The following is an 11833-nucleotide window of genomic DNA, read 5'->3' as shown; positions in this document are numbered from 1 at the left end:
GAGCTGTACTTTCACAAAAAAAAACAACATTTAGCATTAAATGAAATAAATAAAAATAGCTAAAAATTGTTAAAATGCCGCGTGACTTTTTTTGTGTTTTCGGTATTGTATTTTAGACGTCTTTGTAACTTTGTGATTGGCTTGCGGCACACTATATGGAGGCAGATGGAAATAATAGTACACCTGCACCGATTTCACTGAAACTTGAAATTTAGTTTGTAGTCTTTATTTTATTAGAAAAACCTAAATATAAAATATGAGGAAGATTGGATTACTATAACGTTCAAAACTCACAAAAAATGTGGGCCCAGTCATTAAATGTGATGGAATTTTGGGTAATTTTTGTTTCCTGCTTTCCACTCTCAGAAAACAAAGGTTATACAATAAAATGGCTTAGATGTCAATACTCGCTTTTTTCCCAATATCTGGTGGGATTTTTTCATTGTTTGAAAAATTCTTTTCGCTAAATTATGCAAAAAGAAGCTGAAAATCAAAAATTAAGAAAATCAAAAATTACATATATTTGCAAAGTCGCGCGCAAAGAAAAAATTATATGTTCGAAAACTACATAAAATTCTCTAAAATATTAGTCTAATTTCAAGACCTGACGGGCCGGTACTCACACTTTTTTTTACTAATAATCTTTAGCAACTACATTTCAAAGTAAATTTTTTGGTAAGAAAATAGGAAAATACCAAATAAATGATAAATACCTTCACCTAAATATTCCACGACATTTACATAATTAATTACAATTGAAAAAGAAACAATTTCTGTAAGGGGTCAGCGCCAAATGCAACTAAACTGATTTGTCGGTATCGCGCCCATTCCCGTATTTTTTTAGAAATGTATCGTTCGTGAAGAAGGGGGGTGAGTAAATAATGTTTAATTTGGTACTTATGACTTTTACTATTCCCTCTCCAAGTGAAACCGTTTTTTTTTTTACCAACTGTCACCATGACTTTTTTCTACCTGCCTCCATATAGTCGAAACACTGTGCGGCGTTTCATTGACTGAGCACCGACTATTGTTTAAAATTACATGGTATCACAAAAGAAGACCTCTATTATTTATATCCATGTACGTCCCTAGCTGCGAACGATCAACCCAGCTTAACCTAACCTAGCTGCGTACGAAAAAAAATTGTCTTTAGTGTTTACTTCCATAGATTGGGGGGGGATATTATTGGTACTTAGCGGCAAGAAATTCACAGATTGTACTCCTAGAACAATAGTAAAAATTTTGAAACAAAAGCGGCAACAATCTATGGAAATCAAAACACATTTGCGTGGAAGAGTTTAGATGCCTACCTTGATATGTATGAGTATTCAATTACATGAATGAATTATTATGCATACTCCTAAGGTTGAAATCGTAAACAAAGCAATTTGAGCTGCAGAACGAATGGAATTAAAAGCTGCAACAGCATGTGGCAAAGTAACAAAATTGAAATTACAACCACAATTTGAGCTAGTGAGTGCTGTAAATAAGTAACACAAGTAACTTGTTATTGAACTTGTTGACGTCTTTTGCTGTAACTGTTGTTCCCGACTTCTCATGCTTTCCGGTATTGGTTGCCAGCTTGCAACGCTTGGGCGTATTTCACTGCAGTAATAAAAGTGCTACCAACCAGTAAGAGAAGCAATCGTGTCAGCATTTGGTGTTATTGCTTGGCTAGCTGCAACGCCAGCGTCTTGTTCTTCAATGCCGCTGCAACAATTACTGCTTGCTGAACATTGCATTGCAATGCGTTTAGAGTGCAAAGGAGTGTCACAGCCATGAAATTCTACTCAAATATGCACACTTGCAGCACGCACACAACTTTAGACAATAATCGTTAAAAAGTATACAACAAGGATGCTAGCGAGTTTCCAAACCCACTGAGGGGCACTGCGTCCACCATTTTAGGTTACAGCCGGAAATTGACTAGTAACGAATGCATTTCGTTTCTTAATGTAAACTATGTACGTGCAACGAATAGGAAAACTGTTTGTGGCAAGTGTCACAGCTGACTGAAAACTCAAGCGCGTTCACGACGTACATAGGTACATGCCATGTCGCGAGCGCTTGTCAATTTACCGTGAAGAAGTACCAATGCAAAGGGGCATTTAAAATTTTATTACAACCACTAGAAGACGTGATTCCAGTTTACAGTTTACAGCGTGCGGCGGGTTTGTGTTGTGGTGTTGCCACCTGTGGTGAAATTTGAGATGCACGAATGCGACTACACATTACTATCGTTAATGTATGTACGCTCTAGCTCTTACTACGCTTGTTTTGCCGTTGCTCTACATCTCGTCTCGAATCGTTGATTCGAATTGCAAAACACCGCTAATATCACTCACTCAAGTCGCGCGCGCGCGCTTGTATATTTTTAATGTGATCGTGTACATGCACATGGGTACGGATGTGAGTGCACGCGTAATTGGTTTATGCGAGGCCTTGCGGGCGGCGCACAGTCGTCGGAGAAGATATGCCTTACGCGAAAAATTAGAAGGGCTGTTACGATTAATATAATAAAAATGCAGTATCGTAGTATTTTTGTTCTGCTAAATCCGAATATGCCATAAAATTTTTAGTTTGACAGTTGAAAGCTGTCAAATCAACTGCTGGTTTCTCTAAAAATAAGAAAATCTTTTTGAAAATACTTATTTTTAGGCTTTTAGGCACTTAGTTAACGATTTTACGTAAAATTAAAAGTTTGACTATCGACAGCTGTCAAATTGATAGCGAATTCTTCTTAAAATAAGACAATCGTTTTGAAAATGCTACTGATTAGGTTTTTAGACACGCTATCACGAATTTTATGTCAAATTAAAACTTTGAAGAGAGTTGACAGCTGTCAAATAAACTGTTAATTTTTCTGAAAATTAGAAAATATTTTTTTTTTTAAGATGCTACTGATAAGGATTTTAGATACGCTAGTCATGCATTTTTAAATCAACTGTAATTTCTCACAATATATTTGCTTAACAAAATTTGATTTATTATATACGAGGGATCACATCTATAATGAATTTACGATAAAATTATGAAACTATAATAGTAATTATATTTATAAATTAGGAATAGTTGAGGCCTATGTTCAGCCCAAATAGTTTGATCTAGGTCCCAACAGTTTTTTAAAATTTGTTTATTTTTTTCTCATTTTTAAAAACTGTTATTCAGGTTTTAATTTTTGGGAATTTCGGACGCCATACTGGATTTTGTATTAGGAATTTAAAAAAACTGCCTTGAAATTTGTAATGAGCAAACTTAAGATCCACTAAATACCAAATTTCATCAAAACTCATTAATTTTTTAAGTTCTTGGGCGCCATATTGGATTCGTTATTGGATCTTTGAAATTTGACTTGAACTTTGTTAAGAAATTACAGTAATCTTTTATATTTTAATACTCCTTATGTTATTTGGAACAACTGCTAAAGTTGGTCTACTGAAATAAAAATGCCGGCCACCCTTTTTAGCGTGAGTGTGCGCGGGATTTATTTCAGTATATCCTTTCCTTTTCCTTTCCTTTTTTTTTGCCTATCCGACCACTGTGCGGCGTTGCGAGGCTCACAGCTAAATACCTACCACTTGAGCTGTGCCACCCAAGTTCAAGTTTAATGCCCAGGTTTTAACTTGCGTACGCAATGAGTTCAGATGTTCGCATCGTTTTTAAAAGTAATTTTTCGGCACTTGGGCATGACTAATGTCATACGTGTGCGTTTTAACAGTTGGTGAATGGAAAATTTCGAAAAAATTACCAGTATTAATAATTTGATTATTTGCAGGATAGTATGCATCTACATAAAAATGCATAAATGGAATAATCGTTGCACAATGGGCCAGAAGACTGAAAAAGTGGCCAAAAACCAATGTTATTTAAAAGCTTGAAACAATAAGCTTATTTAATCTAAGATACTTTGAAGTATGTAAAAACAAAATATTATGACATTTGAAACCATAAAATCTGAAAAGCGTTTGTTCGCTTTTGATAACGAAAAAATTAGATCAGTTTATTAATAAATTCTAAAACTACAGATCTCGCTCTTGAATTTGTTTAAATTATCAAAAAGACTTAGAAAAATCACTGTAGAAAAATATGTTGATAATTATTTTTGGTTTTAAAACACAATAACATATTTCAGTAAAGTTCACTATGCCCATTGTCGCCACTGCTAGCCACCGCTGTTAAAAAAAAATATAGCAAACTATTATATAGCCAACAACATCTACATTAATAAAAATCAGCGGATACTTTGCGCTTTTTGTAAATAATTTTTAAATTTCCAAGAAAACGTTTGTTCGTCTATGAACATGTGCGATACACGGCGTATGAGTAACTATCCTTTCTGGTCATTTCTACATACATATAAATTTGTAGTATTTATAAAGGAGAATCTCGAAAACTTCTGAACGGATTTGGACGAGATATTCTCTAATATATTCTGTATCGACAGGACCTTTGGTATGTTTAATATAATCTGTATCGCGAGAAGTATTATCTATAGTACTTAGAAATTCGATATGGTTGTCCCCTGCCTAAAAAATTATAAGATCCATTCGTTGAATTACTAAACGTGAGATGTCATATAATATTTTTTGAGTAGGGTTGCCGCATTTTTTAAATTTATAAGATTTTCTCCGTTCGTTGGACTTAAAATGAGGTAGCAAGTGAAAGAAAGTGGTTTCTGGATATGCAATAAGTTTTTACTTTTTTTAATGGCATTTTATGTTAATGAAACCAGACTTGTCATAAACATGCCAACGTGAGGTGTCCAATAAAAGAGCTTGGCCTCCAATTGCGCAGTAAGGTTTTATTTTTTCGAAGAGGGTTGCCAACTGTAAGAAAAGTTATATGATGTGGGATGTTCGTTGGACTAAACAGTTATTTGTCAAATGATAGGACTTAGCCTCCAGAAGTGCAAAGTGCAATAAGGTTTTAATTAATTTATATTTAAATAAAAATAAAAAAACATAAAAAAATAAAATAAAAAACATTTAATTCCCGATTTTTTTTTAAGTTTTGGGTTTTTCCTTCCGTTAATTAAATTATTAAAAAAACAAATAAAAAAATAATTCAAATAAAAGAAAAACAAATAAAAAAGTGCGATCTCTTATTTGTGTAACCTCCTCTTGGTAGGCGCTGCATACTGCGAGTATGGAAATTTGCAGGCTAATAACAGGATACATTTTGAAAGAATTTTTAAAATCCATTTATCAATTTTAGTCACATGAGTGATTTTTTTTTAACATTTTAACATAAAATGCATACAATTTTTAAAATTTGCAAATTCGTATTTTTATTTCTTTAAATAATTAAAATTATAGCCTTAGTTGATAGGTAGGCAACCCTAATCAAAAACATGTTAGGGTTAAAGCTTCTTCAAAAACTTTCCGTTCGATACCCATATTATAATGTTAAATAAGCATAGATTCTTTTAGTAAACGTAATTGTAACTTTTTAGAAAAGTGGCTACTCCACCCCAATATATATTTTTTTTATCTCTTCAAACGGTTTTTGTTATACTATGGAAATTGAAGTATGCTGTGGAGCTTTTGATTAATTATAAATTTTCATATATATGGCAACCCTGTTTTACAAATTTTTTTCCCAGAAACTTTCTAAAGAAAATACCAAGTAGAATGGGAGAAAATAGATAAATCCGTTGAATTGATGATGCGTTTAAGGCTGTTAAAACTTCAAGAAATTCAAAATACGTGCCTTCTCGGATTTTGTATAATTCTTAGACACCTGGAACTTTTCGCTATACCAAGTATTTTGATACTGCAGATAATAAGCTGTATCATACAAATATTTAATTTTTTTCAGATTTAAATAGTCAATCAACAATTTTGGCCACATTTTCTGTCTTCTGGCGCACTGTGCTTTGGCAATTTGGAGTTTTAAAAAGTCTTAAAATAAAACAATCTTTGGTAGAAGGAATTTAATCATTGTTAGTCAAGCGTAAGTTAGAGAGCAAGGTAAAGCAAGGTGCCAATGCATGGCGGGAATAGTTAAAGAAATTAATTCGAAGAATACATAAATATTTTTTTTTTCATAAAATTTTTTGTCTGATTCCGAATATTTATATCAGTTCTTTTCTATTGCGTCTTTCTTCCGAGTTGTTGCCAATTTTCCTACTTGTATATGAATGCTGTCTTGGAGCTCGACTCTATTAAAGGAAAGGAAAGCGAAACCTAACTCACTTACACCACAAGATGTATAGTCGTTCAATACCCAAGAATTTATATTTACATACATAAATACACATTACATATTACTGATATAATACGCGAAGTAAGTTTTTGTCATCGTTAGTTAGATTTTCAAAAAAATTTAATGGCAGTTACAGGCTTGCTACTTGTTTCAAACGTCAAACTCAATTTAATGCATCAATTAATAGAAATATGTTTCAAAAAGTCAGGCAAAAGAGCTTAAGGAAGATTTTAGCTTGTAAATATTTTGAATAGGGTTACCACCTGGTTGAAAAGTCGAATTTAATGAAATTATATACAAGTGATATAAAAAATTAAAAGACGGACATAAAAAAATAGTTTTAAGAAAATGTTTAATTCAAATATTTAGAATATTTTTGAAGTGTTTGAAAAGGGCTGCCATCTGATTAAAAAGTTGAAATCAAATTCATTCGTAAGCTAATTTAAATATGTACCACAATGCGAAACGAAAAAGGTTTAAGAAGGTTTTAGTTTGAAAATTTTTTTGAAGAGGGTTGCCACCTGTTTGAAAGGCCGAATTTAATAAACTATGCACAAATCAAGTGAAATTTTTAAAAATTGGTGCCAGCATGAAAACCTTAAAGAAAGCTCCAGATTAAATATATTTTTGAATTGGGTTGCCACCCATAACAAATAATTCAAAAATGTATTCTTATGTATAAGAATTTTTGTTTCGAAAAAATTTTAAACAGCCGTTTGTGCAGAAACTCGTAGGGACTGGGTCGGTGCAAAACGTGAGAACAGCCGTATGTGTTTACTACAGGTCGTTCGGTGCTGGTAATGCTGTTACCGTGACATTGTCGTGAAATGATAACCAATATTTTATAGCCTGAATAAGATAACATGGACCTGAACAATATGTACTTTCAAAAGGACGGTTCCACTTGCCACACATCGTATTTAACAATGGCCTTATTGCGAACGAATTTACATGAAACAACGAGCTCTATTGACCGCCGAAATATTGCCATTTGACAGCATTAGACTCTGGGGCTCCGTGAAAAGTATGGTCTCTGCCAATACGTTCGTGACGTTTTCAGAGCTGAAGATGAGCAAATCATATGCTATGCCAAAACGTCACCGGAAGTTTTGATATGCACATACCGTATTCCCAGAGGAGTCGTGGCGGGCATTTAAGCGGCATGGAGTATGCTTAATACAGATAGATATATGTTAATGCCATGCCTAAAAAAAAAATGATGAAATAAATAAAATCATTTCTACAAATTTTTTGTGTTTTATTTGCATAAGGAAATCTGCGGTCTTATTGAATCCCGTTTTTACATATGTACACATCTCACATATTGGTCAAAAGTGTATTAACTCAAAATATACATTTTTGATATTATTTATTTATATATTTATTCATTATTAGTACTCCGGAAAAAGCTTTTGCGTTTTCCGACAAACGCAAATTTTTAGTTAATACTCGTGTGATTTTGATGAACTCAGTTTTTTTTTTTAATGTGCAAAATAAAGCTTTTTTCATACTAAGCGTACAAGCCCGTGTGTTGCATATTTTTCTTTTGCTTATCACTTACTCCCAACAACGATATTACAACACAACTTTGTTACAAAACTGGTTATTACCTCATTGAAACCCACGAGCAAACACCAAATAACATTTGTTACTCTTACTTACTAAATAAGTGACATAAATCCGATTTCAATGGTATTTTTGTGCTGTCATACTTCTTTCGGGTCACAATATTTCCCCATTTTTGTTCAGCGCGTAGGCTTTTCCTTTTTCAATATCACTAAACGATAAACCACTGCGTACCACTGGAACCGCTTAGTCAAACGCGATTTTCCGCATATCTAAGAGTAATTTATTGAAAAGTTTTCACTTTCATAATTTTATTTATTAAGTACATCAGAGGGGTTTTCCCTCAATTTCACATACCACGTACCACATATGATTTTAAGTTTGCATTATATGTATTCTACCAAAAAGCCCGCATGCCGGAAGCGAGCCGTAGCCGTACAAGCGTTGTTCACGTAACACTTAACCGACAATACGATTATTGTTTGTAGTTATATTTTTTTGCTGTTGTGGTTATTTCTTTGTAATATTTCACACTTTTGCTTTCGTTTCATCGGCGGTGTTTACTTTTCGCGTTCGCTTTTACGCTGGTTGGTTAACTATATAGTAAGCCCAATTAAATGTTTTTACTGTTCACAACTTCACTCTCCTGTATGCCGCATTTTGTATCTTCATGCGATCGTAGTTGCGCATGCGCTTATGTTAGCGTTGTTCGTCTGCGCCGTCTCAAGTTTGGTTTACATTTGTTGGCCAACTTGGTTTGTTGGCTCGAGGTTGTTGCCATTTTGCCTGCGCTCGCAATCAGTGCAACATTTTGCTCAACGAAATTGAGTGTTTTTTGTCGCTCTGTTGATTTTGTTGCCTATTTTATTATGAAAAAGTATGAAGCGCTTAGTATCATTTCCCTATTATGTACATAGTGGTCTTGCTCATCGAAATCGAAAGTGAGTTGATATTTTGTATGTCATTGCATTTTTTGAAAGACTTGAAGTTTTGAGGGTTTTTATTTTGAGTCGATCGACAAGAGTGCAAGAGTTAAGCGGAAGTTTAGTATACTATACGTATGTGGTGATAAAGATGTTGGTAAAGCTTAAGTTCGATTGTAGTGTTTATTCAAAAGGTTGGGATAAATTGCTTATGGATCAGAAATTCTGCATGAATAGGGCTTTAGTTATTAAACATTTTTTACATCCGAAAGCACAGGATCATTTTAACTTTGTTTGCGTAAAGGTTGTTTGTGGCATATGTATATGAACATTAGGATGCCTCACCAAAAAGTATTACTGTTTTGCACTGGAATTATAAAATCAATTATATCCTCAGATAACCGCCAAAGGATGTCGATAAAATATTAAGATTTACATGAGCTGGACAGATTTTAAAATATCTCCAAAGACCTCGTTATATTGATTCCGTTTATAAAATTTTTAAACATTGTGAGCTTAAACTGTTTGGGTGGCTTCTTTTAGTCTGTTCGCATCCCAGACCGTAGCATAGCCACGGAAACACGCCGAACACATTAACACCAATAATGGTCTGGCCGGTGAAAGTGATTTCTGGCTCCCATCGCAGCTCAGAACAGTTTTTCAGACATGAACAGGAAAGTTTCTCGTAGACTGGTATATTCCCAGCATCTATATTTGGTTATAGTCATTGACATGAATAAAGGACCCTAACAAAAGGCAGAACCGCCTACAGCCATAAATGCTTTGCACCAAAAACCTTTAATTGAAAAAATTTTTCCAGGTGTGCCCATTCGATTTATTGGAAGCATAAAAAGTCAAATAATGACTAACATAAATATAGTATGTGCATACCCAATTAAAACACCCAAAAGCATCACGGAACTACGTATGTATGTATGTGCGTAGTCGATTGCGTATTAACATCAATTACAAAATCAAATATTGAGCAATAGCTAATGCGGTTATGGTGTGACTTTGCGAAATTCCCAGCCAAAATAGTCAATTCCATTTTGCTTGCAGATAAGCAACAGCAGCAAACCGAAGAAAGGGGGCAATATTGGCTGTGTCACAAAGGCAGACGAAGTCATTGTGCCAAATCCATAAATAAATAAAAATAATAAATGTAAATAGGTAAAACCTTTTTTAATATTATGCTTATGTTTTAAAGCAGCCAAAGCGGCATTTGAAAAACTAAAAGTGAAAAGAAAATGAAAAAATAAGAAATAAATGCGTGAGTGAATTTACATTACATTGAAAAAGACTCCGGTTTTGTTAACTAAAAACTTTGAAAGCAAGTTTTGTAAAATGTTTGATACGGTGCTACGCTGGCTGGTTTTTAGAACCAAATGCCCTAGCCGATTTACTGGAAGTCTTTTCAAGGACAATTCTAGGATGTTGCCCATCGTCAGAGTATTCATGCACTCTCTCTACAAAGGTGACCGAACCCGTCTCGTCGCGGCGAGAAAAAGGTTTATAACCAGGGATGGTAATCATTATGAGTGAAATGATTTAAATCAGTAGTTAATCATTATTTTATGATTTTTGTTTTTCCGCTTAGAGATAATAATAATTTTTGAGTTTTATTTCTATTATTAGGTTTTCGCTACCTCTGAAAAGGATACGGCGAAAAGGATATTAATTATTATCCAGGAGCGAAAAAATTAAAATCTTTACCGGTTAAACTCGAAAAATAAAAATCATTGTCAGTTTACGATGCTTACAACTTGTTGATTTTTTTGGTTAAAATTTAAAAAACTATGATTATTTTCCTTCCCTGTTTATAACAAGAAAAGAAGAGTTACCACCTGTTAAAAAATGTAATTCAAGCAAGTTAAATATATTACTACAATATAGATATCAATCGAAACAGTTTTGAGAAGGCTTCATTTCTAAACTACACGTAGGAGGGTTGCCACTTGTTTAAAAAGTCAAATTTAAGCTGAATTAGAGAAATCAGGTAGTTGAAATATATATAAATATATGGGTGTCAAACGAAACAGGTTAAAGAAGGTTGCAGAGTGAAAACACTTTGAATAGGGTTGGCACCTGTTAAAAAAATTACGTTTAATTATTTAGCAAGTTAAGTGATTTAATATTTTATGGCTATCAAGTTGATTTATTGCAATTAGGTATTTGTATTATATAGCACAAAAAGAGGGTTAAAAAGGTTGTTGTTTGAAAATGGTATGAAGAGGGTTGCCACCTGTTTGAAAAGTCGAATTTAATGCGATTATACACAAGTTAAATGAAATATATATTAAACTATTTTGAGATTTGAAATGTTGCCACCTATTTAAAATTTAAATTTTATTCAAATTATTTAAAATGTTAAATGTATTATTACAATATGGGTATCAAACGAAATGTTTTGGAAAAGTCTTTATATCTAAATTACATGTAGGAAGGTTGTCACTTGTTGAAAAAGTCAAATTCTTCTTGGATTAAGGGAATTAGGCAATGTTTCACAATATGTGTGCCTGGGGAAGGAGCTTTAAGAATATTTCGGTTTGAACATATGTACGTTTTTTGAGGGGAATAAAAAACGAACAATTTGATATCTCCTATTTGTTTGTCAGAATTTATATATGTTGAGCCTTATTGAAATAAATTACTTCTAGGGCATTTTATAAACTCAGCTAAATGGGCGAGGGCAAACTTATATTCCTATGTATATATATATTTATATAAACTAGTGTTCGCCCAGCGGTTGAAATTCAACCGATAAAATTAAGGATAGTTTATGTAAGTTGAATGAGCTAAAATAACATTAGTTGGAATGGGTTAAGTGGAGAGGAGTTTAGCTTAGTACTTGGCATAACATAACATAACCATAACATAAGAATAAATAACATAACATATGAAGCATAACACACCACAATATAACATCGCACACTCTTCAGTTGTATTTCCTTTTTATCCCTTTTTTCACCTCTATCTAAATCTTATTTATTTTGGTTCATTTTATGCCAAATGATGTTGCCTTTGATGCCACATCAAGTGATATCATGTCATGTGGTGAAATTGAGTGTGGTGAGCTACGGTGTGGTGGAATTGGGTGTAGGAGTTACGGTGTGGTGAATTTAGGTGTGGTGGATTCAGGT

At 33.4% G+C, this 11833-nt stretch overlaps 1 protein-coding gene across 1 annotated transcript in view; it reads right to left on the bottom strand.

Moving 5' to 3' along the window:
• Window positions 1-8464: 8464 nt before the first annotated feature.
• LOC118740076 (cell death protein hid-like) overlaps window positions 8465-11833 on the bottom strand; it is a 104469-nt gene continuing 101100 nt past the window's right edge. Inside the window, exon 5 of the mRNA XM_036471569.1 lies at window positions 8465-8629. Within this exon, the coding sequence (XP_036327462.1) occupies window positions 8465-8629 (165 nt within the window). The remainder of the gene's footprint in view (window positions 8630-11833) is intronic.

This window comes from Rhagoletis pomonella, unplaced genomic scaffold, assembly GCF_013731165.1.
Source record: "Rhagoletis pomonella isolate Grant_MI unplaced genomic scaffold, Rhpom_1.0 Rhpom_scaffold_00005, whole genome shotgun sequence".
Taxonomy (NCBI): Eukaryota; Metazoa; Arthropoda; class Insecta; order Diptera; family Tephritidae; genus Rhagoletis; species Rhagoletis pomonella.
The sequence above is the reverse complement of the archived record's forward strand: the minus strand, read 5'-3'. Positions and strand labels throughout refer to the sequence as shown.